This window comes from Oreochromis aureus, linkage group 22, assembly GCF_013358895.1.
Source record: "Oreochromis aureus strain Israel breed Guangdong linkage group 22, ZZ_aureus, whole genome shotgun sequence".
NCBI classification, from domain to species: domain Eukaryota; kingdom Metazoa; phylum Chordata; class Actinopteri; order Cichliformes; family Cichlidae; genus Oreochromis; species Oreochromis aureus.
This window is the reverse complement of record NC_052962.1, coordinates 41589311-41616685: the sequence shown is the minus strand read 5'-3', so window position 1 is coordinate 41616685 and position 27375 is coordinate 41589311. Positions and strand designations below refer to the sequence as shown.

Genomic DNA, 27375 nt, shown 5'->3' with positions numbered 1-27375 from the left:
TGAAGGCTCAGAATAAACTCAGAGTCAAAAACATGTAATTTATTACTATTTATCACAGAGCATAAAAATGTGGTTAATAAACATGAGTAGAGAGGAAAGTGGTGACAGGACAATAGCTGAATTTCAGCTTTAATGAAATCAGAAGTGAAACATGTTTCAAAACTGTGTTTGACGTGAGAGAAAAATAAGCTCGAGGACAAACGAATGTTGCTCGCTGAAGCGAGATCGATCAACTGCAGACCAGACAACAAACGACGGAGGCCCAGAAAAGTACAATCAAACGATGAGTTTATTGACAACGGAGAACAACCGTCAGCATATGGCTTATTTGCTCTGACAGAAATACACTGAGTTCTGGTTTTATAGCATAGAGGATCACACCCCCACATACACGTCAATACAGGTCAAAAATACATTATGTCCAGTCATTGTTTACAGACAAGGGTACATCTTGTACATCTCTAATAACTATGAACAGACATATAACTTCTCTTTTTGATAACACCTTCCTTTTAAGGTAATAACTTCAAGCTTCAGGGCCTCTAAGGGCTAATAATGGACCCTCGTCCTCAATCACTAAGTAGACTGAATTGCAGCAGGTCTCAAAGAAAAGCAGAAGACACTTGGGCCTTCGCTCAGGCCTGCTACTAGATTTATGTGTATTGTAAGCATGCATGCAATTAACCTGCTATGTTCTCATCTTCCCTCAACATGTATCACCTGGACACTCTCACCAGTGAAGCTTAAAACCCTCTTGGATAGAACATCAACTCTAAACAAGCACAGTTATGCATTGTGTATAGAATGAACTCAACCTGTGAATAGAATGAATGTGATGACAAACATATTCAATGCAATATCAACCCTGTAAACAATATTACTGATAAAATAATACTGTAGAACATGTTATTAATGCATTTATCATAAGGCAGAGTATATGGCAGCAATAAAAGAATCTCTAAATCCCAACATCGCACATTTAATAACCCCTTTATAATAAGTTACATTTTATTTATATAGCACCTTTCTAGACAAAAGATCACAAAGTGCTTCACACAGAAAAAAACAGGTATAACACAAAAACAGACAAAAAGTTAACAAAATGCAAATTTCAAAAATAAAATGAATAATTCTGAAAGACAGATCAGTGACTGAAAATCAGGTCAGAATTCATCATACAAAAGTCATGTAAATAAAATGAATATTTTTATATGATGAATTCTGACTCGATTTTCAGTCACTGATCTGTCTTTCAGAATTATTCATTTTATTTTTGAAATTCTTTACTGCATAAATGATAAAAAATTAAATAAGACAATATATTACAAAGTTACAAAATATAAGAAGTAACTCTCATATATAGAAATAGCCCAACTATAAATGTCCAGAATATTACAGATAAATATATATGATTACTCTAATCTGTAAAACTTTGTTATTTTCTCTGTGAATGACAAACTACAGGCTGTAACTGCTGCCCTGTGTGCTGTGCATTAGACGGAGGAGTCCTACAGAAATATCCACAGGCAGGGATGATTTCCTGATTTAAAAAAAAGAAAAAAGAAAAAAAAGGGATGATTTCCTGTGTCGTTCAGTGGTGCACTATGGGTAATCTCATTGGCCAGGCCGTCATGGAGTGGGTGGGAGGTATTATCCAGCATTGTCCTCATCTTGGACAACATCCGCCTTTCCGTCACCACCCTAAGGGGGCCCAGCTCCTATCCCACAACATTACTGAATGTGTGGGGTAGGGGATGTGTGTGTGAATGGGTGGATGACTGAATGTAGTGTAAAGCGCTTTGGGGTCCTTGGGGACTAAGTAAAGCACTATACAAATACAGGCCGTTTTACTGAGCTTACAGATCAGTTTATTGAGTCTCACACCGTGAGGATTGGTTGGTGACGGCCCACAGCTCGAAGGTGTGACCCAACTGCACGTGCCCCGTTCGTACACAAAGACTACCACCTCATTCGAGTCGTCCCCTCAGAGATGCTTATGATAATGTGGTGCTTTGAGTTAAGGTTTCTGTGTTGCTAAATCCAGTGTTAAAATATAATTTAATTCATGTAATGTTGGCAAAGCTACGAGTTTCCTTCAAAAAAACAAAAAAACAAACAAAAAAAACACCCATGCGCCCCGCCCCCGCCGTTCCCCCGCCGTTCCCCCCACACACCGTCCGTCATGTTTTCCTACTGTCAGTGGCCCGGATGTCTTCAGCTGGGTTTTATTTTTTCCCTCTATGTGCTTTTATTGTGTAAAGACCACCGGAAGCTCCGATTGTTACGTACGGCTGCTGTCTTTACGGATGTTGCGTCACCGCAGTTTTAAAGCAAGCCGAGCCGAGCCAGGCCACAAACCCAGAGCAGATGGACCGACTCTGAAATCCTGGACTAAGCGTGGCACCGGGACCCGGATCAAAGAACCGGACAGTACCGGGACAGCCCGGGGCGGAGCAGACTGAAGGACGATTGTCGGAGTTTTAAAGGGGGCTGAAAGCGCCTCGGTACCCGGGTAGGTGCTGCTGTCCTCGGTTCGTTTTTCCGTCTCGGCCTCTCTGTTATTGTTCGGGTTAGCTGTTAGCTGTTAGTAGGTTCGGCAGGCCCGGGTTAAACTCTGGGCTTAAGCTGCTTCCTCCGGTTTGTTTTCATCAGGAGGGAGCGGCCCTCCTCCTCCTCCTCTTCTTCACAGTTTGAGTTCTGCATCAGAGGCCCGATTAATCGATCCGAACCAAACCGAGTCTTTAATGTGCGCCGAGAGCGTGCGTGACGTGTCAACAGTAACAGGGTCTTATTTAAGTACCCGTGACATGCAGTACTGTGAGTACAGGCCACAGCACCGAGTAGCAGTACCCCTCAGGGCTTTCATCAGTGACTGAGATCACTTCAATACAGGGAAATTAAAAAAATGCACATAAAGTAATAAACGACGGATAAGAACAACCAACACATCTAATAGAAGAACAAAGTAATGTGCGTGAGTGTAAGACAGAGCAGCTGATCGCCTACATGTAAAAATGAACCTGACTGCTGGCTGACAAACATGATTCCTACAGCTTCACCTCCTCAGCTCTGCTCTCCTTTCACTCTTCACGTGCTCCGTTTAGTCTCCACACTCTGTTTAGTCCCACGCTGCTCCGCACAGCCAGCAACCCACACAGTGGGCCACGCGTTCGGTCACTCCTCGCTTTGACCCGCTCTGCTCCGGCCCAGAATCACATCTGTTTTCAATTCAGTTTAAATCACAACAGTTTGTGTCGAGGTGCTTTACACACTAAGGAAAAGCCCTGCATTAATACAAAGAAAGGGGCGGGGCATGGTGAAGAGAGCCAGTCAGTAATAATAACTAATGATTTAAAGCATCTTTGATCTAACTAAAGTCCCCTGTACAGGTGCGTCCCCAAGGGGGGCACTGGCCACCCCCCAAGATTGAACAGTGTTACAGGATATTTAAAGGGTTGATCTGCCTGGTGGTTCTAGTGTTCAGTGGCATGTCTAGAAAATTTTTGTTGGGGGGGGCCAGGTAGGGGCACAGATTTGGAGAAGGGTGGCAGATGTAATTGGCAGATAATGTTAAAAAAAATTCTACCAACCGTTAACCATAATTCAATAACCCTATAAACCTAATAACCGAATGCACTTTTAACTCTTATTAGAATGAGATTTTAACCACTACGGTGCAAAGTTTTTAGATACTGGGCTGATAATGTACAAGAGATACAATCAGTGCTTTGTCAGTGTTTATTCAGCATTCAAGGACAGCAATATTTGCATAGTATTTTTACTGACATATAGTGCACATATGTTTTGGGCAAAAACATTTTTGAATATTAAAATACGAACATTTTTAACATACAGTTGGCAAATTAGCCAATGCAAAACTTTACCTGCCTATTAAAAAAAGAAGATAATCTTCTTACAAACTGGTGTTTGATTTTGAAACAGGAAAAAGTGGGGAAACAACTGAAAAGACTAACATTTGAATGAAACCTGAAAGCAAGTAAATACTTTCTATGCTGCCTTATGGTAAACTTTGTTAATACTGATGTATAAAGAACAACACTGGCTGATGATGAAATACAGTCAGCTGGCATGGTGACACTGCCAGTATTAACCTGCAGGGCTGGACTGGGACAAAAAAATTGGGCATTTTGACCAGAGACCGGCCCACCAGGTATTAAAGCCATAAAGCCTTTGAATGAAAACGAACGCTGTTGTGACAGTGATGTACACAGTCTTGTTGGTATATGTATGATGTCTATACAATTTACATCAGATAAAAACTTTATTCGCAAGATTCAGATAATTATTTAATAAAAGCTAGACATTTTAAATGAGAATAAGAAAGAAAAGTATTTCTTTGTGCCCCCCTTTCCCTGTTAATGCCCTACATGGCCCCCTGGCAACACTTTGCTAGACCCGCCCCTGCACAGTTACCAGCTGTCAGCTACGTAGAAAAGGATCCTGGTGTTATTTGTCTCTCAGAAACAGTTCATAACTTCCCTTCAACTCATTCATGTCACCTAAAAGGTAAACCTGTTTCTCCATCACCTGTTCAGCTCTGATGATTCAGTAAGGACATCTCCTGGTTTCATCTGCATGTTTCCCTCTCACCACATATCCAAACCGACATCATGACCAGCAGCTTTACAGCTGTGGCTCCAGCAAACATCAGCTGATACTAGAAATTAATATTAAATAAATTCTAACAACAGCTGATCAAGCTTAAACGTGCTGCTGTTGTTTAGCGCGACATCCGCTGGTTTCCTCTTTCTGGCGCAAAGTGGGCGATAAATAAACAAGAGAGAAAAGCTGATCAGCTGATCATTGATCAGTTTCATGATTGAAGTAGGAACAGGAGAGGGAGGGGGGAGAGAATGAGAGGAGAAGAGGCAGCTGTGCAGCAAAGACAGAATAGCTCCAGCTTTGTGTCTTTTTTTTCATTATACTTAAAGTCCGGGACAAACTGCGTCTCTTCTCAGCTCAACACGAAACGCGTAATATTTTCTCTGAATAGAATAGAATGCCTTTATTGTCATTATACAGCTGTACAATGAGATACAGAGCATCTCCTACTCAGTGTAAACATGTTTGGGGGGGGGTACAGTTCTGCAGCACTATATACATATGGACAGTATTAACATAGGGAAGAAGATGTATATATATATAAAATGTACAATTTACAAACCGTAAACAATATGTAATAAATAGTGTTATGTATGTACAGTTGAGTTATTGCACATGGAATTGGTATAAATAGTGGTGGTCCATAGAGGAAGTGGGAAGTGGGGGGCTGTGTTATCGGTGCATGTGTGAGTTCAGGGTGGTTATCGCTTTGGGGAAGAAACTGTTTTTGAGTCTGTGGGTTTTTGTGCTGATGCACCTGTAGCGCTTCCCTGAGGGAAGCAGGCTGAACATGTTGAAGCCAGGGTGGGAGCTGTCCTTGATGATGTTTGCTGCTCTGCTGAGGCAGCGGGAGGAATAAATGTCCATCAGGGAGGGGAGAGGGCAGCCGATGATCTTTTGTGCTGTCTTGACCACACTCTGAAGCCTCACTCTATCTGCCTTGGTGCAGCTGCCGTACCATACCGTGATGCAGTAGGTTAGCAGGCTCTCAATGGACGAGCGGTAGAAGGTCAGCAGCAGGTTGGAGTTCAGCTTGTACTTCCTGAGGACTCTCAGGAAGTGCAGCCGCTGTTGGGCCTTCTTGATGACCGCTGAGATGTTTTCCGTCCAGGAGATGTCAGCAGAGATGAGGACACCAAGGAACCGGAAGGTGTGGACCCTCTCCACACACTCCCCGTTGATGTAGAGGGGGGCCAAGTCAGTGCTGTGTCTCCTGAAGTCAACAATGAGCTCTTTGGTTTTCTTGGTGTTCAGTGCCAGGTTGTTTTCTGAACACCATGCTGCCAACTTCAGGACTTCCTCTCTGTAGTCTGCCTCGTCTCCCTTCGAGATGAGTCCGACTACCGGGACGATTCCGTTTTTTACGGGACGGTTGGCAACTCTAATAATTAACCTTATGAATAAAATAAAGTTCACTATCAGTAACATCACAGCACCCACCCAGCTGTACAGAAACTCCGTCATGCTAGCTAGTACGCAGTACGAGTTATTGTAACTGACTGTAAAAAGTCAGCACAACGAAAATAAACTCCACCTAAACTTGGTTTATATCTGACCCAGATAGACTGCAGGTCATAACTTCTTACCTGAAGTTCAGCTCACCTGACACTCGGACCAGCAGCCGCCTCGGGTCTCTCCTCCTCCTGCCTCCCCTTCCCTCATCCACCTGCTGGCCTCTGTGGAAGCTCCGCCATAGCCACCACCAAACAACTGAGTTATTTTTACACATCGGCCAGCATCTGGCGCATCCACCACCTCTCATTGTTCATGCCGTTACAAAATAAATAAATAAAGAAGTCATCCGCCCACCGGGCAAATGCCCGGTATGCCCGATGGCCAGTCCAGCTATGTTAACCTGTTAATCTGTCACCGAAGAATTGTTTTCTGCGGTGCCGTCTTTCGTGCTTGGCTCTCCTACCTTTGCTAACATGATGCTCATAGTGCAGAAGCCGATGCTGCATTCACTTACACTCGGATATCTGAGCTTCACTGTGAAAACATAATCGTACATTTGATATTTCATTGAATTTTATTGTTTTAGCTTCGGGGTGGCACCTGGGGTGGCCAGTCTGGTTGGGGGGGTGGTCCCCCAGGCCACCCCGCTGGACACGCCACTGCTAGTGTTGAAGAGTAACCACCTTCATGAAGAACTAATCAGCCTAATCTGAAGCCTGCACCACCTGTTTGTCACGTGCAACGGACTTGTCGCATGTTCCCTGTAAAACAGGAAGTATGACAAGCTGAAACTAGGAGGAGTCATGTGACCTCATCCTCGCTGATCTGTGTGTGTGTGTGTGTTGGGGGGGTAAACAGGTAGGGGGACCTTGAATCCTCTCAGGTGTGTCATGCGACTCGCGCTCTCTCTGTCTCTCTGTAGGACTCCTCTTCCAAAATGGCCGATGCCGAAGGGTCCCCGGCTCTGCGCTCGCTCCGCCTTTCCCACTCTGCACAACCCCCTCCCCCCACCTCATCCTCCTCTCCTACCACCTTCTCTTGCCCCTCCTCCCCCTCCAGCGCCTCCTCTTCCTCCTCCTCCTGCTCTGAGAGTTCCTCAGACTTCCTCACTCAGCATCACCATCATCATCACCGTCACGCTCGCCCTCAGCTGCAGCTGCCTCTGCCCACTCACGGGGATCAGGCCTCCTCTCCCAGCGCCAGCCCCCGCAGCTCCTCCCCTAGCGGGAGCATCGGCAGCACCTGCAGCCTCGGTAGCAGCAGCGCCAGCGAGGGCATCGGCAGCGGAGGCACGTCGAGCGGTGGCGGCGACCCGCGAGGACCAAGTCCTCCGCTGGACGTCATCTCAGAGGACGCCATGGAGATGGACCTAGGTGTCGAACAAGGTAACAAGGAGAGGAAACGGTTTTCCAATGAACTGTCCAAAATATTCACTGCTTAGGATGAATATGGAGTGAGGTGTGGGTGGGGCCACAGTATCGCCATCGCAGCAACTCGCTGTTCAGGGTTTTCAAAAGCTACACCTCTAGATCCTCCGCTAGGTTTGATCTTTATCGATTTCTCTGTTCTGCTGTTCCAGTCATCGACCCGGAGGTGGCGCTGAAGGCGTGCCAGGAAGTGCTCCTTAAAGTCAAGCTGCAGGATGATCAGCGGCAGCACCCGGCAGATGTGGCAGAGCGCGGCGCCGTGACCCAGCTCATCAGCCCAGACGCCGGCTCCATCAAAGAGGAAGACGAGGAAGACGCCGACACGCCATCCCAGCCTGACCCGCGTCCTTCGGCTCGGCCAGAATCTTTCTCGCCGCCGTCGTCATCAAAGCAGTCATGGCTGCTGCGCCTATTCGAGTCCAAGCTGTTTGACGTCTCCATGGCGATCTCCTACCTGTACAAGTCAAAGGAGCCGGGTGTGCAGGCGTACATCGGGAACCGCCTCTTCAGCTTCCCGGACAGCGAGGTCGATTTCTACCTGCCGCAGCTGCTCAACATGTACGTGCACATGGACACTGAGGTGGGCGACGCCATCCGACCATACCTGGTGAGTCCTCACACACCTGCTGAGTCCCTAAGTTTAAGCTAGCTCAGCTAACGTTAGCTAGAGAACAAACGCCTTCTCACGCAGGTGTTTGTGTCCGTCAGATCCACCGCTGCAGCGCCAGCATCACCTTCTCGCTGCTCTCTGCCTGGCTGCTCGGTGCCTACTCCTCCGACATGCATATCTCCACCCAGCGCCACTCCAGAGGAACCAAACTCCGGAAGCTCATCTTGTCCGACGAGCTCAACCCTGCCCCATCTGACAGCCCCGCATCCTCGCCGTCTCACCGCCGCCATCGCCATCACAGACACGATGGCAGCAAAGCTGAGGCCTCTTCCATGTTTGGCCCTGGACAGGGACAAGCTGAGGTGTTTGTTTCCCCCTCCAGGAGGACCCACCAGAGATCCAAGTCGGACGCCACCATGGCGAGCAATGGACCCGGTGCTGGTCTCCGACGGACTGGCAGTAACCCAAAAGTGGAGGCGGTCCATGAAGAGGTGAGCCAGAGATTCTCTTAGGTGGTGCCGTTCCTCTAGAGCAGGGGTGGGCAGCTCCAGGCCTCCAGGGGCCGGTGTCCTGCAGGTTTTAGATCGCACCCTGGGTCAGCACACCTGAATCACATGATTAGTTCATTACCAGACCTCTGGAGAACTTCATGTTGAGGAGGTCATTTAGCCATTTGAATCAGCTGTGTTGGATCAAGGACACATCTAAAATCTGCAGGACACCGGCCCTCGAGGCCTGGAGTTGGACACCCCTGCTCTAGAGTCAAAGGTTACCGACCCCAGTACTACTACAATCACACAACACGTAAGCCATGTGATCTGCTGCTGACGTGGCTTCATAGATAATTGGCAAACCTTCTGGAGGAAACCTGGTCTTGTTAGGAGAGACGGCATCCATCCCACTTTGGATGGAGCAGCTCTCATTTCTAGAAATATGGACCAATTTATTAAACCCCCTAAAATATGACTATCCAGAGTTGGGACCAGGAAGCAGAGTTGCAGTCTTACACGCCTCTCTGCAGCTTCTCTCCTCCTGCTACCCCCCCAAAAACCCATCTCCATAGAGACTGTGTCAGCTCCCAAACAGACAAAAAACAAACTAAAAACCAGCAACAAACCCCCAAAACAATTTAAACACAAAGAAATCCTTTCATATCAAAAATCCTTGAAAGAGTAGTTGTCAAACAGCTAACAGATCATCTGCAGAGGAATGGCTTATTTGAAGAGTTTCAGTCAGGTTTCAGAGCTCATCACAGCACAGAAACAGCTTTAGTGAAGGTTACAAATGATCTTCTTATGGCCTCTGACAGTGGACTCATCTCTGTGCTTGTCCTGCTAGACCTCAGTGCAGCGTTCGATACTGTTGACCATAATATCCTATTAGAGCGATTAGAACATGCTGTAGGTATTACAGGTACTGCACTGCAGTGGTTTGTATCATATCTATCTAACAGACTCCAATTTGTGCATGTAAATGGAGAGTCCTCTTCACAGGCCCCTCTTCTGTGGAACCAGCTTCCAGTTTGGATTCGGGAGACAGACACTATCTCTACTTTCAAGATTAGGCTTCAAACTTTCCTTTTTGCTAAAGCATATAGTTAGGGCTGGACCAGGTGACCCTGAATCCTCCCTTAGTTATGCTGAAATAGGTGTAGGCTGCCGGGGATTCCCATGATGCACTGGGGGTTTCTTCTTCACTCACTATGGCTGTATCCCAATTCAGGGTCTGCAGCCTTAACGGTCCACAAGGGCCGCGTACTCAAAGACTGCTAAGGCCGGAAGTGTGAGGCTTGTGAAATGGGACGGTCTAGCCTCCGTCACGCTGCCCAGGTTGCCTAGCAACCATAACCATACTAACAGCTGGAAACGTTTCATACAGCTTTGTTTGACAGAAATGAAGGAGAAAATCTTTTGCTCATTTGTTTGTTTGTTTCTACATGAGCTTTGATTTGATAACTATCTGAGGCTGAGACCACAGGACTGTGAAATTTATGACTGTTGGGCTTCATTTCTGTACTGAACAGTCATTTTAAGATTAGTTGGTAAATAATAATTAGCTAATGTTGTTCATGAGACTAAAGTCATCTCACTGTGGTAATGTAAATATAATGTGGCCAATATTATAGTTATTATTTCAATCATTATTAGTTATTACAGCAGTGAATGAACTCTGTTTCAAATACTGAGCTGCAGTAAAGATTCAGGCTGCAGTTATTTATATTTCCTGTCACCTTAAATCTTCACTCAAAGACAGGTTCCTTTGACACTGTATATTTAACTGTATTATATATAAGAGACAAATATTGTTCTTTTAATATGTTGGCATTACTAAATTTCTCTCAGTGCTGACTTTAAATATCCATGAAATCATCACATTCTCTGTAAGATTGAACGGCGTATATTTTAAAGTAAAGGCTTTAAAACCAAGTTAGTACAAACATCACTAATGTCACATAACTTTGCCGACATGTGGCCAACAGTAATGTTTTAATGTTCTTCATTATTAAACATTTGCACATAAATAAGTGACATAATATTCAGTACTTACTTTTCACAGTTTACTCTTCGGCCGCTCCGCTTCTGCCGTCTGCGGCAAAATTATCCACACCGACTGCCGCGCTATGAATTGTGGGATATGTTGGGCCACGAAGTGTACACCGCCACAGCCTTAAAATTCAGGGAAATGAAGGACGCATTTGAGGGCCGCATTTCGAGCAGCCTTTGAATTGGGACAGCCTTCATGGCGTCGCTGTGACGTAATCGGCCTTAAAATGCAGACTTTGAGGCTGCAGACCCTGAATTGGGATACAGCCTATGTGTTAATAGACTTCTCTGCATTTAATCTCTGGCTCTCTTCCACAGCAAGTCTTTGTCCTGTCTTCCTTCTCTCATGGCAGATGGCCCCGCCCCTCCCTGAGCCTGGTTCTGTCGGAGGTTTCTTCCTGTTAAAAGGGAGTTTTTCCTTCCCACTGTCGCCAAACTGTTTTTCTGTATTAATCCTGTATAATTCTCTGACTTGAACTGAATCAGCGTCACATTTGAACCAATCAGAGTGAAGGTGTTGAAGTGTTCCTGAACACAGAAGCTTACATAAAGGTGAAATGAAAACGTTTGTGTACAGTCAGGGGAATAAATGCGGTGAATCACAGCGAGAGTCGTCAGGTGCAGCTTTACACACAAAAAACATTTACTCTGATTTAATATCAGAGGCACCTCTGAGGCTTCTGATTGGTTTCCTTTGGTGTCTGTTTGAACAGCTGACTCACCTGGTCATGCAGCTCCTCCTCTGTGGAGGCCCTCCCCTCACAGATTTGACCCGTGTTCACGTTTTTGGTGTCGATGGGAGCGAGCAGACTGCCGTGAACCTGGTGACGAGGCGGACGTGTACATTAGAGTTGCGACGATTCATCCGTCCTTTGCTTCAACGCTTCGTTCAATGCAAGGCTTTGTAGCCTGCCAGTCACCATGGAAACGTTTCACCCACGTTTGCGACTGAAAACATATCTGCAATAGAAATGCATTTAGTAGCAGCGTATGAGCGCAGAGTGGCCACGTTAAGCCCCAAACAGCCTCCGCAGTGATGACGACAGCGACCCAAACTCACGCAGTGAAAGTACACGTTTATGCCTCAGTTTATGGGATTTTATAGTTTTGCATTTAAGAAAATGTTTAGTGGTTTTTACAGATGTTGTTTGCAGGTAAACTTTAAAACATTGGTTTGCATTTTAGAGAGAATATTGATTATTGCTCATTAATGATTAATGAATGGGATAATCGATCGATGCCTAAAATAACTGATAGCTGCAGCACTTCATCGCTCTGATTAAGCTGTAGTGAGAAAGTCTCAGCCTTCATCTACAGATCAGAGTTCCCAGCTGATCCTTTGTGAGTGATGTCACCTGTACGTTTCAGTCTGGGGGGTTGACCCCTTTCACTGAGAGAGGAAGAGCAGCAGAGCTCTTCATCAGTCTGATGGAAACTCCAGAAAAACGAGCAGAAACTCAAAGTGAGGCGGAGAAACCTGACTCCTCCTCACGGGTGCAGAGGAGGAGGAGTGTCTGTTTACAGTCAGAGAGAAAACGAGCACCAGCTCCTTTTAAATATTCATCATTTAATGCAGCATCATCACACTTAAACTGCCGTCACACGTTGAACTGTGACACCACTCTGTCAGCACGCCTCGCTCAGACGCTGAACTCGGTGCTGCATGCACACGTCTGCATCTCTGCCATTCAAACACACTTTGGATACTGAACTTCAGCCTTTTCTAAGGAAGCAATTTGTGTTCAGTGTTTTCATAAAAGCCTTGTTTTTATGGCTTCACTGCTACACGGGAGAAAACACGAGGTTTGAAACCTTTTGTCCTCCGCTGTGAAAAATGGCTGAAAATAAAATCACTTTATTAGCTGCTAATTTCATAGTCTTCACTCATTTCTTCACCTTTTCCCAACTCCCCGTCCCTCGGTGCACCTGGGAGGTACCACTACACTCGCCATCTCCCAACGCCTACCCCCCTTCCTCCTTTCACATAATGGTATGGTCCCAGTCTGTCTTTGCGTGTGATTGGTCTGTCCCCTGCCTGCGTGGTTCTCAGCAGGGCTGAAGATTCAACTCCCACACCGATGTGTCGTCAGTAAGTGACCTATGAAACTGCGTGGAGGGGCTGGTATCATCGGGGGCGTCGACGTTTGAACGTGTTTAAAATCAAGCTCAACTTGAATGAGTACACGCTTCTCTCTGTGACAGTTTGATGGCACTTTGCCTTCTCTGACCTTTGACATCCTGGTTTTAACGGTCTCACTCCTCACTGACCTACAGTCAGCTGACCGTCGTTGTAACCCGACACATGGCGTTCGCTTTATTCTTCACACAGTAACCCTTTTCTGGCTCAGCGCCCACGTCAGCTGCACGCTTCTCTCTGCTCTCTGACATCACTGAAAAAGGGAAAACCTCATCAGTCCAATCATGTCCCTCCAGCCTCCCTGGCACCGCCCCTTCCCTGCAGCTGAGCCAGGGACCACACCTCCGTCACAATCATCATAAAGAGAAAACCACGAAACGATTTAAACAGCCCATTCGTGCTACCAATGAGTCCGTCACTCACATGGCTATGTGGGCGGAGCCTCAGGGAACGCGTGTGTGTGTGTGTGTGTGTGGTGGTTAGAAACGATGACTCTCTGTGGGTGTTTCGTGTGTCTGCAGCCCGAGCGTCTCCGTCCTCAGAGGGAGTTCATCAAGTCTCTACTGTGCATCGGGAAGCGTCTTGCCACGCTGCCCACCAAAGAGCAGAAGACCCAGCGTCTGATCTCTGAGCTGTCGCTGCTCAACCACAAGCTGCCGGCCCGAGTGTGGCTGCCCACCGCTGAGCACCAGCACCACGTCTGCAGGGTCCCCCACACGCAGGCCGTGGTCCTAAACTCCAAGGACAAGGTGACCTCCGGTGTACCCGCCACATGTGCCAGAGAACATCTGTCCAATGTCCTCTGACTGCTGCTCCTTCTCCTTTAGGCTCCATACATCATCTACGTGGAGGTGTTGGACTGCGCCAGCTTCGAGACGTCTGCCGTTCCCGTTCGCATCCCAGAGACGCGGATACGCTCGGCCCGCTCTGCAGAGAACCTGGACTGTAGCACCGCAGCTAATGGCAGCAGTGGTATGACATCGGAACACAGAACGGGAAGTTTCTCCACCGTCCCAAACTATGACAACGACGACGAGGCGTGGGCCACCGATGATATTGGGCAGCTGCAGGTGGAGGTATGTGAAAGCATCGCTGTACTGCCTGCAGTAAACCCTGTGTACTCTGTGTCCTCCCGAAGCACAGTAACAAGCATGTGTGTTGCAGATGGAGGCTCAGACCAGCAGCAGCGACAACATCAGTCAGTTTTCAGTCGATAGCATCACGAGTCTGGAGAGCAAAGAGCCGGTGTTCATCGCCGCCGGAGACATCAGGTAAATACCGGGTCGCCCTCCACAGGTGGCGGTTAGAAGCAGAAATGTGGACGCACCAGTGCTGTTTCAAGGCAGTTCAAATGAAATATTACACCGTGTTACCCACAGTAAGCTAGGTGTAACACAAGCTAGTGTTGGTTCTGCCCAGCACGACGCCAACGTGCATGTCGGCACTTCATGGGTCACCCTTCATGTTTACAATTTAGCGTTTCCAGGTTGTTGGCGGCCGTGGTCTCACTGTTGTTGATGCCGGCTCACTTGCAGCTTTATGCTCTCAGCTCCTCCCCCCTCTAGGCCTTGGCATGCTTCTCAAACAGGAAGGTGATGATGATCTCCAGCTGCGTTGGCCAGCCTCCCCCGCTGAACCCAGTGCACCACCCCTCCCTAGAAGCTGAGCCACAGACCACACCCCTCCACACACAATTATGTGTTTGTAGTTTCAGTAAATTAAAGCTATAAAGGAGCTCCACAGGAATATTGAGCTGCATTCCAAAAGAACTACCAGCAACAAAATGTGATCTGAAGTTGTCTTTAAAGTAAATTAAAACAATAAAGGGCCAAAAATGAAACCTTGAGGAACCCCGCCAGTGTTCTGATCTGGAGGAGACTGTTCTCCTCGCTGCTTACATAGACTGGACCTTTTTGTTAGTTATTAGTTTCCCCATAGAAGCTTTATTTGTAGTTGCCATATTGATAGGACACCAGCATCACCTGGTGTGCAGATGTGATTATGATGAGTTGTTGTCACTGTCTGGGAGTGTAGATCTCTGAAGAGCAGCACGTTCATGATCATCTGTTGCAAGGAACTATTCTTTCTGAGGATGAAATGGCCTCAGCAGTCCTGTGAAGCTTCGATCTTCAGCCATGCGTTCTGCCGTGACGCTCTGACCTGGTGTTTGTTTTTCAGACGGCGTCTGTCGGAGAACCTTGCTCACACTCCCACCGCATTCAGGAGGGACCCTGAGGACCCGTCGGCCGTCGCCCTCAAAGAGCCCTGGGAGGAGAAAGTTAGGTGGGTTTGTGAAGCCGAGCAGGTGAACACACAACACAACGTCTTCCTCGCGCTAACGCTGTTTGTGTTCAGGCGGATCCGAGAGGCGTCTCCGTACGGCCACCTGCACAACTGGAGGCTGCTGTCGGTCATCGTGAAGTGTGGGGACGACCTGAGACAGGAGCTGCTGGCCTATCAGGTCCTCAGACAGCTGCAGGTACAGACGCAGTACAGACATGTATACAGATGCAGTACAGACACATGCACAGAACAGTACAGCTGTAGATACAGATGCAGTTTCCCGCGTGGTTAAACTGCTTCCATGTTGAAACCAAGTCTGCTTCCTTGGTCAGTCCATCTGGCAGCAGGAGCGCGTTCCTCTGTGGATCAAACCCTACAAGATCCTCGTCATGTCTTCAGACAGCGGAATGATCGAGCCCGTCCTCAACGCAGTCTCCCTGCACCAGGTACGCAACGGATTCTGGGATAGTTAGTTTTCTTTGTCTGTGAGACTGAAACGCAGTTTTCGTGTGTGTGTGTCCTCCAGGTGAGGAAGCAGAGTCAGCTGTCGCTGCTTGACTACTTCCTGCAGGAACACGGCAGCTTCACCACCGAGGCCTTCCTCACCGCTCAGAGGAACTTCGTGCAGAGCTGCGCCGGCTACAGCCTCATCTGCTACCTGCTGCAGGTCAAAGACAGGTGAGAAATTCATAAAAGTTAAACAGTGAGTGTTATCCCAGCTGCTGAGGTTAAGACTGCTGCCGTGAGTGAGGACGGGTCTGTGGATTCGTCGGAGTTTACGTCAGTTATTACTAGCAACCTCAGCACATGCACTGAGAATATTGCCCCATTAAATTCTGCAAAAAAGTGTGACAGTCAGCGACAGTGCACTACCAGATGAGCTGAAAGCGCTCCACGCTTGCTTTAACACCCTTAACACCAACCAACATGGAGCGATTCTTCCACCTATACATCCACCTATACATCCATCTACAGTGGCTGCAAAAGTATTCGGCCCCCTTGAACTTTTCCACATTTTGTCACATTACAGCCACAAACACGAATCAATGTTATTGGAATTCCAGGTGAAAGACCAATACAAAGTGGTGTACACGTGAGAAGTGGAACGAAAATCATACATGATTCCAAACATTTTTTACAAATAAATAACTGCAAAGTGGGGTGTGCGTAATTATTCAGCCCCCTGAGTCAATACTTGGTAGAACCACCTTTTGCTGCAATTCCAGCTGCCAGTCTTTTAGGGTCTGTCTCTACCAGCTTTGCACATCTACAGACTGAAATCCTTGCCCATTCTTCTTTGCAAAACAGCTCCAGCTCAGTCAGATTAGACCAGGGGTCGGCAACCTGCGGCTCCGCGTGGTTTGGGCAAATAAATTAGAATTATTTAGCTGAAGTGTATTTTATTTATGTTAGTTCTTTTTAACTCGGAGTTCTAAATTGGAAGATTATTGTGATATTGAAATATAAAAATAAAATTATATTCTATTATTTTTTTCATTGCTCAAAATAAGCGTCACACTCATGAAAGCTTGGTGTACCCGCCCCAAACGCCGTGCATTTATCGAGACTTTCAACCCCAGGTAGGCCAATTATGGATCTTCGGATCCACATTACGTCAGCAGCTGTTCTCCGTGAACTATGTTAAAGACAAACACCGCTCACGCCTGACAGATGACAGCTTACAGTCCTGCGTAAACTGACTTCGTATAGCCCCGATTTGCGGACTCTGTGCGCAGAGGTTCAGGACCAGAAGTCCCACTGTAAACAAATCACGGCAGACCCGACGATGTTTCCATGAGCATGCTTTTGAGCATCTCTTTATTGAGCACTTTTCACACACGGTTGCTGTACGCATACAGCCAGCTGTAGCTTTTCAGCTCACAGCCCGACACACACCACCAACAACACACCAGCACAGATAGCGCAGACGTAAAGGCAGCGAGGTGTGATTGCGGGTGTTGCTCAGGTGCGTCCGCCTCCCCTGCAGCAGCGCTGCAAACCACGCCCCGCCGCACGCATTAACCAGGTAAAATGCATATTTAGGCAGAATTTTGCAAATATCTATTTTTCATTTTTCAGCAGCATAGAGCTTTTTTCCAATTATTTTTTTAAAAGTCAGGTCAAGGCTCCAAAAGCCCAAAGGTGATATAAGGGTGGCGGCTGACAACAGTTTTTGTTTGCTACATGGATCATTTTAGTTCAGGTTGGTGTCTTTGCTTTTGTTATATTTCTTTAAGAGTTCAAAATGTGTTGATTACATAAATATAATTTAATTTTCTCTGTAGCACTTCATGGATTTCATAAGCAGCACACCTTAGTTGTTCACACAAAGCATAAAGATAAAAAACAATATATACAGTGTTATCTTCATTTTAGATGTCAAAAAGTATTTGTGGCTCCCAGTGTTTTCTTTTGCGTGGAAACCGGCTCCAAGTGGCTCTTTGGGTGTAAAAGGTTGCAGACCCCTGGACTAGATGGACAGCGTTTGTGAACAGCAGTTTTCAGATCTTGCCACAGATTCTGGATTGGATTTAGATCTGGACTTTGACTGGCCCATTCTAACACATGGATATGTTTTGTTTTAAACCATTCTGCCCTGGCTTTATGTTTAGGGTCGTTGTCCTGCTGGAAGGTGAACCTCCGCCCCAGTCTCAAGTCTTTTGCAGACTCCAAGAGGTTTTCTTCCAAGATTGCCCTGTATTTGGCTCCATCCATCTTCCCATCAACTCTGACCAGCTTCCCTGTCCCTGCTGAAGAGAAGCACCCCCAGAGCATGATGCTGCCACCACCATATGTGACAGTGGGGATGGTGTGTTCAGAGTGATGTGCAGTGGTAGTTTTCCGCCACACATAGCGTTTTGCATTTTGGTCTGATCTGACCAGAGCACCTTCTTCCACATGTTTGCTGTGTCCCCCACATGGCTTGTGGCAAACTGCAAACGGGACTTCTTATGGTTTTCTGTTAACAATGGCTTTCTTCTTGCCACTCTTCCATAAAGGCCAACTTTGTGCAGTGCACGACTAATAGTTGTCCTATGGACAGATTCCCCCACCTGAGCTGTAGATCTCTGCAGCTCGTCCAGAGTCACCATGGGCCTCTTGGCTGCATTCCTGATCAGCGCTCTCCTTGTTCGGCCTGTGAGTTTAGGTGGACGGCCTTGTCTTGGTAGGTTTACAGTTGTGCCATACTCCTTCCATTTCTGAATGATGGCTTGAACAGTGCTCCGTGGGATGTTCAAGGCTTGGGAAATCTTTTTGTAGCCTAAGCCTGCTTTAAATTTCTCAATAACTTTATCCCTGACCTGTCTGGTGTGTTCTTTGGACTTCATGCTGTTGTTGCTCCCAATATTCTCTTAGACAACCTCTGAGGCCGTCACAGAGCAGCTGTATTTGTACTGACATTAGATTACACACAGCTGCACTCTGTTTAGTCATTAGCACTCATCAGGCAATGTCTATGGGCAACTGACTGCACTCAGACCAAAGGGGGCTGAATAATTACGCACACCCCACTTTGCAGTTATTTATTTGTAAAAAATGTTTGGAATCATGTTTGATTTTCATTCCACTTCTCACGTGTACACCACTTTGTGTTGGTCTTTCACCTGGAATTCCAATAAAACTGATTCATGTTTGTGGCTGTAATGTGACAAAATGTGGAAAAGTTCAAGGGGGCCGAATACTTTTGCAAGCCACTGTATACAGCTATACATCCATCTATACAGCTTTACATCTATCTATACATCCAACTATACAGCTTTACATCCATCTATACATCCACCTATACATCCATCTATACAGCTTTACCTCCATCTATACATCCATCTATACAGCTTTACATCCATCTATACATCCATCTATACAGCTATACATCCATCTATACATCCACCTATACATCCAACTATACAGCTTTACATCCATCTATACATCCACCTATACATCCAACTATACAGCTTTACATCCACCTATACATCCAACTATACAGCTTTACATCCATCTATACAGCTATACATCCACCTATACAGCTTTACATCCATCTATACATCCATCTATACAGCTATACATCCACCTATACATCCAACTATACAGCTATACATCCACCTATACATCCATCTATACAGCTATACATACAGCTATAGATCCACCTATACATCCGCCTATACAGCTATACATCCACCTATACAGCTATACATCCACCTATACATCCAACTATACAGCTATACATCCACCTATACATCCATCTATACAGCTATACATACAGCTATAGATCCACCTATACATCCGCCTATACAGCTTTACATCCATCTATACAGCTATACATCCAGCTATACATCCATCTATACAGCTATACATCCACCTATACATCCAACTATACAGCTATACATCCACCTATACATCCATCTATACAGCTATACATACAGCTATAGATCCACCTATACATCCGCCTATACAGCTATACATCCACCTATACAGCTATACATCCACCTATACATCCAACTATACAGCTATACATCCACCTATACATCCATCTATACAGCTATACATACAGCTATACATACAGCTATAGATCCACCTATACAGCTATACATTTGCCTATACATCCATCTATACATCCATCTATACAGCTATACATCCATCTGTACAGCTTTACATTTGCCTATACATCCATCTATACATCCATCTATACAGCTTTACATCCATCTATACAGCTATACATCCAGCTATACATCCATCTATACAGCTATACATCCACCTATACATCCATCTATACAGCTATACATCCACCTATACATCCATCTATACAGCTATACATACAGCTATACATCCACCTATACAGCTTTACATTTGCCTATACATCCATCTATACATCCATCTATACAGCTATACATCCATCTGTACAGCTTTACATTTGCCTATACATCCATCTATACATCCATCTTTACAGCTATACATCCACCTATGCATGCATCACGTCACATGTCATGTGTTGCCGGTCGTGCACCTCTTGATGATGGTGGAGAACATCCTGACAACTCCATCATGTGTTATGGGAACTGCACCACCCAGGGCAGGACAGCAGGCTCTACAGCGTGTCATTACAGAGTCACGGTCCACGTGTGTGATTGCTTTCCCATCACCGGAGGGGATGCCTTATAACAACGGAGTCCTAAAGAGGGCAGCCCCACCCCCCCACAGCACACACTACAGCCACCTGTACATCCACGTTGACATCCTGCAGACTCTACTTTCTGACCACTCACAAAAATGTGACTTTAGTTATATATTTCATTTTCATTTGTGTAGAGAAGGTAAGAATTTCCTTGCTCAGCTCTGCAGCATGTATGAATTCTTGATGATGGCTGCACTGTCGGTGCGAGTCCTTCCATAACACCTGCTCTGATCCCCGCAGGCACAACGGGAACATCCTGCTGGACTCCGAGGGCCACATCATCCACATCGACTTTGGCTTCATTCTCTCCAGCTCTCCTCGCAACCTCGGCTTCGAGACATCCGCCTTCAAGCTGACCTCGGAGTTCGTGGACGTGAGTAAAAACAGCCTGAGGATGTGTTGGAAGGAAATGATCCTGGGCGGAGGTTGATCACAGATCCAGGCTCAGGTGCAGTCTCCTGATATTTACCCGTCACTGTGCAGAGACCAGCGTGCAGACGGAGGGCTGCCCTGCGCGTCTGGACGGGATTTTTAGCCATTCAAAGTAGGGCTGCCACGATTAGTCGACTAGTCACGATTACGTCGACTATTAAAATCGTCGACGACTAATTTAATAGTCGACACGTCGTTTGAAGCTTTGTAAGATCCCAAAGACGCAAGAATAAGTAGTAGGATTTAAGAGTGTAATAACGGACTGAAACAGAAGATGGCAGCACTGCATGTACAAGGACACCAGCTGCCGTTAAACCCAGAAGAAGAAGAAGCTGTGTCCCAGAATTCATAGCGCGGCCCTGCTCAGTTTTCAACAATGGCGGCTGCTAGTTAGTTTTAATATTACTCTTATTATTCTTTCTTGGTCACAAAATAAACGTTTAACATATTTTCAGGCGAGAATGTAGCTGTGTAAACTTCAAATATCTGCTCAGTTTATCAAGACATCACATATTTTCAAAAGCGCTCCAACGTTTTCGGAGACGTCTGTTACCCACCAGCTCGATAGCTAGCCGGGGTTCAAGGCTCACTAGAGCCGGTGAGAACACCGGACTCCCGGAAAATCATTTTCAAACCCACCGCCGTCTTTCACTACTCAGGTTAAACATGATATATAAGTCACTTAGATAACTTAAAAAAGCCAAACAATAACATGTTTGAGTATTTTATTTGTTCCTGAGTAAATCGGTTTGGCTGAGATTAAAGTTATAGTTTTTACACAGCCCAATAAACGTCAAGCAGACAGCTGATTATCAGAAGTGTGAGATGCTCGAGAATATACTCCAGTGTCCTGTTATATTTTAGATAGCAAGGAGCAGACGGCTAGGTTTATTAAAGTCCACCGAAACAATCTGCAAATGTCATTAAAATGTAATAAACTATCATCTTGTCTTTATTTTTGGTTAACACATACCTTAAACACTTAAAGCTGTAAGCTAATGATAGTTATATAAGAGCAGACGCATGCTGGTGAAATAAGCTGTACATTTTATGTCCAATGGATGCATGATCTGATTAGTCGACTAATCGCAAAAATAATCGGTGACTAGTCGACTATCAAAATAATCGTTTGTGGCAGCCCTAATTCAAAGCCGACTCTCTGCTGACCTGTAGATGAATCCTTCATTTTGTTTTTGGAGCGTCAGAGTTGCTGAGGATCCTTTCTGGTGTCCGACAGCTGTCAGCACCAGGACCAGGAGATCCCACATGTCCGTTTCAGTTTAGCATTGAGCCCTCAGCACCGCCGGTCACAGCGGGCTTGGTCGTGGTTTCTCAGCCGGGTGCTGCAGAGGTTTAGTTTTGATTTGGATGAATGTCATGGCTCCTGATGACAGAAGCTTTTTTTTGGGGGGGAGGAAAGCTTCCTGTGGAGTTTTACATGCGGCTGTCCTGATGCCCGGTGTTTGCTGTGTTTCAGGTGATGGGCGGGCTGAACGGAGATATGTTCAACTACTACAAGATGCTGATGCTCCAGGGTCTGATTGCAGCCAGGAAACACATGGAGAAGGTGCTGCAGATCGTGGAGATCATGCAGCAAGGTAACGCCAGTGTGCCTTTCTTACAGCTGAAAACGCCACAGTTGCGCGGTCTAACCCTAACCCAGTATTTACAGCTGTCAGTACGAGTCGCAGAACCTCATGTTTGAGTTTGTGCAAGACGCAGTGCGTCACATCGTAGCGCTGTCGGTGACCGGGTTGGAGGTCCAGAGTGCACGAATTGACCGGTGTGGGTTTAAGGATGTGTTTGCCAGTCAGCTGTTAACAAAGTTGTTGTGTGCTCTTATTTTAACCCCACAGGTTCCCACCTGCCGTGCTTCCACGGCTCGAGCACCATCCGCGGGCTGAAGGACCGTTTCCACATGTCTCTGACGGAGGAGCAGCTGCAGCTGCTGGTGGACCAGCTCGTGGACGGGTCCGTGCGCTCCATCACCACCAAACTCTACGACTCCTTCCAGTATGTCACCAACGGCATCATGTGACCCGTCTGGATTGAGCGACGGCGGTGGTGGGAGCCGGCAGACGTTTCGCTGCGCCGCCGCCTGATTGGATTCAACGGAACCGCCTCGTCACCGTCATCGGGGTCGAAGGGGCTGCTGGAAGACTCGATAGAGACGGAAACCACTTCATCACATCGTTTATGGATTTACATCTGCAGCAAATCGAAGCGACAGGATGGCAGATTCGACTTACTGCTGCTCGTCACATGAAAACGAGTGAACTCGTCACTGCTGTCGACTTTATTAACCGGCCCATAATCACTACTAAACTGCCCAGCAGCAGAGCGTTTACAGACACAACCACCACTACTTCACCCATCCTTCAGCTAAAAACAGCTCAATGTTTCCGATTCCACGTCTGTTGACAGGAAAACGCCTAAGGCGTTTTTTTCTTTCCAGCAAACATCCTGTAATTACAGAAGCTCCTTTTCCAAAGATAAAAGTCTCGTAATCGTATGTCTGAGTTTCCAGAAGGCTCCCTCTTTTTCCTCCCAACTTGTCGTAGTTTAAATGGAGGGGAAATCCTCAGAAACTCGAGGGTGAGCCCGAGGACGCCTCTGACTGGGTCGGCACGAACCTTCTCTTGACGTTTAAATGAAGTCCGAGTGGACGTGAACACCAGCAGAGATCGAAGGAGTTTGCTCTCCGAATCCGAATGGCTACAAGGAAAAAGCACAACGTAAACTCAGCATTCTCGGTACGCTCACAGAAAGGCTGACATATCCACGCTCCTTTACAGATTATCGTTTCATCTTCCAGCAGCATTCTTGTTTTCACCAGACATTTCTCACAGCTCATTGTCAGCCTTTTCCCGCCATTTTTAGCAACTGTAAGCGCGTAGAGGTTTGGGCAAACTCAAATTTTTTTGACCTGAATGTCCATTAGCCTGAGCCAGTGACCACTGCTGCTCATTTCCAGCTTTCTGTTTTATTTCATTGTATTTCCCTTTTTTCCTAAACTGTTATCTTTACCACTTTATCTCATTTTTCTTTCCCAAATATCTATTTAGCTGTTTGGTTTTTAACAGAGTCACTGTCATGCTAGCCATGCTAACGGAGAATTACTCACAGACTGTGGACGAGCAAAGTCCAGAATATTTATTAGAAATATGGCCATTACTATAATAAACTATATTATTATTTTTTAATTACTAGGGGAGATGTATTTTTAAGCTAATGTACCTGTACTAGCTAACTAAATTAATACCTAGCTAAGGCTAATCAAAGAAACAAATGAGTCCTGTCCTCATTTTCTAATAACATTACTCTTTCACTGCTGTAGTATACTTTGTAGTTTATGCTCTCTGACTAGCTAATAACCACTAAACTACTAGCAGCAGAGAGTATACGTTTATTATAAACTTTTTACATTGATTTTTTCCTCATTGCAGTTTGTTAGCAATTAACCTGACAGTGTCTTGGCTAAAACCTTTGTCAAGTTACTTTTTTATTTATTCCTCTCTAAAATAAGTACGTTTTGTAACAAGATAACAAACTCGCTATTTTAGTTGCTGTCTCTCTATAAGCCTACTTTCTTCTGATTGGCTGACTTGCAGTAGTCTGTAGAGGGGCAGCACCTTCTTATGAACTGTACTTTCCGTTTAAACGTTTGACCAGCTAACATCAGCACAAAAAACACAGTAAGTTGCCTTTGAGAGCTTTTATAAAATAGTTTTGTCTTGTTAGTGTAAGAAAATACTAAACCTTTATCAATGTGACGAGTGTCTGGTGAAAAAAATATTTACTTTCATTTTTTATTTTAATGTTTGTTACAACATCTTTTTAGGTCCGATTTCAATTTCTGAAGAAAAGTTATTGAAATTTTGTTGTTCGTGTGTTTCTGTCAACTCGGTGCACATGCTAGAAATTATACAGTGATAATCTAAGTGTACAGTAAGTGGCCATTCTGAGCCAAAAGGGTTCTTATCAGGAGAATTATGATACTTATTATTATCACTTTGGACTAAACGCGTTATTGTTATGTGAGTCTGTATTTACGTACTAAGAGCTCAGCAGTGTTCCTCTCTGATTGGCCCCAATATACATTCCTGTGGTTAATGCTGGCCAGTCAGAAGAGGCGGTTCTGTGCACACTGAGCATGGGTTCTGCGAGACTGACGATCAGTTTCCTGAACACGTGAATGTTTTTAGTGAAGTTTTTCTCACAGACGTGTTCTCGGTGTTGAGCGAAAGCTAGCAGTTTTAGCTTTAGTGCTGCTGCTGATGTCGGCTCTAAAGCTGGAACACTGGCTTTATTTCAGCGTCTTACACATAGAAATGGCTTCCTGTGTATTTATACAGTATACATCTCTACCTAACGTACTAAATGAGAACAATTAGGATAGCGTTTGCTAGCTAACAGTTGTCATTTCTGTAAATAGTAACTTTCCCCGCTGTTTAACAGCAGCAGCAGTTCACTGGAGGCTGGCTGCATTTTGAGCTGCAGTTCCAATTATGACTGAAATCAAACAAAGCATTTTTTACTGCTAGCTAAACGGTAAACTAATAAAACTTTACATTTGTAGAGATGAGCAGCTAATTGATTACATAGCTGGAGCTAATTTTAGTGAAAGAACGTGTTATACTGTCGCAGTTTCCTCCAAAATGATTAAAATGTAATTTTACTCTCAGACGCACTTGATTATTAGCTGTTAGCAAGACACAAGTTCTTTCAAATTTGATTCGTTATTCCACACTAATAGTAATCAGCTAACATCAGGTTGAGGCTAAAATCTGGTCACCTGACACTCGGCCATTATTACAGTTTTATTTTCTGTTTTTTTTTATTTTTTTATTCTCGTTTATTAATGAATGTTTAACTGTGAAAAGGGGAAAGCTGAGCCGGCGGACAGTGAACTGGGTCTTGCTGGAATAAAGCCAGTGTTTGTAGTAGTTTCCTGACCACTATAAAAGGACAAGCACAGTTCTGTTGTTGTCAACGCAGCGTCACGTTACCGTCTGCTAACTAGCCTGCTATTTTACGCGCAGCTGTGTCTAAAGTTTACCAGATTAGCAAACGCTCTTTGCATTCTTTGTCGTTCATTATTTGTGAATCTGTACACGAACTGAGTTTGTTTCCCGTGAGAAAAATCGATGCCTTGAGACGTACAGAAGGTACAAACTTATCAATGCAACAGGAGGGACTTTCGGACCTCAGAAGTGCTTTTTATATCCTCGGTTTGACGGCTCCAGGGACAAGTTTCAACACTCATCTGCATTTATTTACAATTCAAGTCTCGTCTCGGGGTGGAAGCATTACAGAGCTCTTTTTTTTTTTTTTTTTTACAAATTTAAAGTAAAAAGTCATAGTTCTGTTTGAAAAGGTGGAGACGCCTGTTAAGTCGAGTCAAATGATGGCGTTAGAGTTGCAGTTTGGAGACTAGCGGGGAAAATGGTTTGTTGAAACTCGTCCCTGCCACTGAACATCCTCATTGCCTTTCTTTCATCAGCTCTGAACACAGTCAATGTGAAAAAGTGCATTTATGAAACGTTTCTGTCGTTTGTAAGGATTCTTTGTTGTTAATATTTTACTAAAACACTGACTCATACAGCAGCCATGTTAGTGTTTGGTTTTTTGAGGAATTTCTATGGGAAATGCTAACAACGCTAACGTCACGGTCAACGATACTTTTCACTGTGTGAAGAAAAATTATATGAAAACACTTTGAGTGATTTCTGAGGTAATTCACAAACAGCATCATCTCAGGAGACGGGAGGAAACTTCAGGGTGAGGAGGACGCGCCAGATCAACAATTCATTTACCTGAAATCATACCGCGTGGCTAAATAAAGTCGGATTGTGTGGAAAAGGCACTTTTATATTAAGATTAGTGTAAATAAATGAGAGCAGTAGGGTCCATGAACCCACTGAATCATGAGGTTGACTTTGTGTGTACTCCTGGTGATTTGGCACTTAAACGTTATTGACCCTCTCCTGCAGCTGCTCCTCGCCTCCGACCACATTCAGAATGTAAGTCTGTGTCTCTGCAGCAACGAGCATTAATGTGTTGAACCATTAAGATCCAGCTGACGACTGGAGGTGTGTTCCTGTTTCTCATCATATAGAGTCCATCTGTCACGTCCTGACTAACTGCATGGCAACTTATTCAATAAACCTGAAACCTGCTTCTGACCTGCAGCTGTGTGCTTTCTCAGTCTGTAAGATACTGGTTTTAAATCACTTTTCTAACTGGTGCATAATTAACTTTAAAGAAAGTCAAATCTGAAATTTGGCATCTCATATTTTATATTTACGAACATAAAAATATGCGCTGGAGGGCCGGTATCCTGCAGGTTTTAGATGCGTCCTTGATCCAACACAGCTAATTTAAATGACCTCCTCAACATGTCTTTGAGTTCTCCAGAGGCCTGGTAATGAACCAATCATGTGATTCAGGTGTGCTGACCCAGGGTGAGATCTAAACCCTGCAGGACACCGGCCCTCGAGGCCTGGAGTTGGACACCCCTGATCTGAAAGATTCTTCTCTTTAAAGCAAGAAAAAAAAACAAAAATAAAGTCACAATTCAGATTTTTCTATGGTCACAGGCGTCCATAACAATGTTTGTCTGCATTCTGGTTTCTCTCCTATAAAGTAATTTAAAATATGAAAAAGCATTAGCCTGACGTAGCACTCAGACATAG

General features: G+C 45.3%; 1 protein-coding gene across 1 annotated transcript; it reads left to right on the top strand.

Moving 5' to 3' along the window:
• The first annotated feature begins 2205 nt into the window (after positions 1-2205).
• On the top strand, positions 2206-26871 carry LOC116329865 (phosphatidylinositol 4-kinase beta). Its single transcript, XM_031751967.2, has 14 exons — positions 2206-2512; positions 7001-7463; positions 7658-8112; positions 8214-8606; positions 13317-13544; positions 13623-13871; positions 13960-14066; positions 14974-15078; positions 15151-15274; positions 15411-15524; positions 15605-15756; positions 20489-20621; positions 22158-22278; positions 22537-26871. The coding sequence occupies exons 2-14, from the start codon at positions 7016-7018 to the stop codon at positions 22716-22718; spliced, it is 2811 nt and encodes a 936-aa protein (XP_031607827.2). The 5' UTR covers positions 2206-2512; positions 7001-7015; the 3' UTR covers positions 22719-26871.
• Positions 26872-27375: the final 504 nt, after the last annotated feature.

Excerpts from the sequence above, each read along its gene's own strand:
- LOC116329865 (XM_031751967.2), top strand. The coding sequence starts at position 7,016 with ATGGCCGATGCCGAAGGGTCCCCGGCTCTGCGCTCGCTCCGCCTTTCC. Across the intron at positions 13,545-13,622 it reads TCCTAAACTCCAAGGACAAG|GCTCCATACATCATCTACGT; the intron begins GTGACCTCCGGT and ends CTTCTCCTTTAG. Across the intron at positions 20,622-22,157 it reads TGACCTCGGAGTTCGTGGAC|GTGATGGGCGGGCTGAACGG; the intron begins GTGAGTAAAAAC and ends GCTGTGTTTCAG.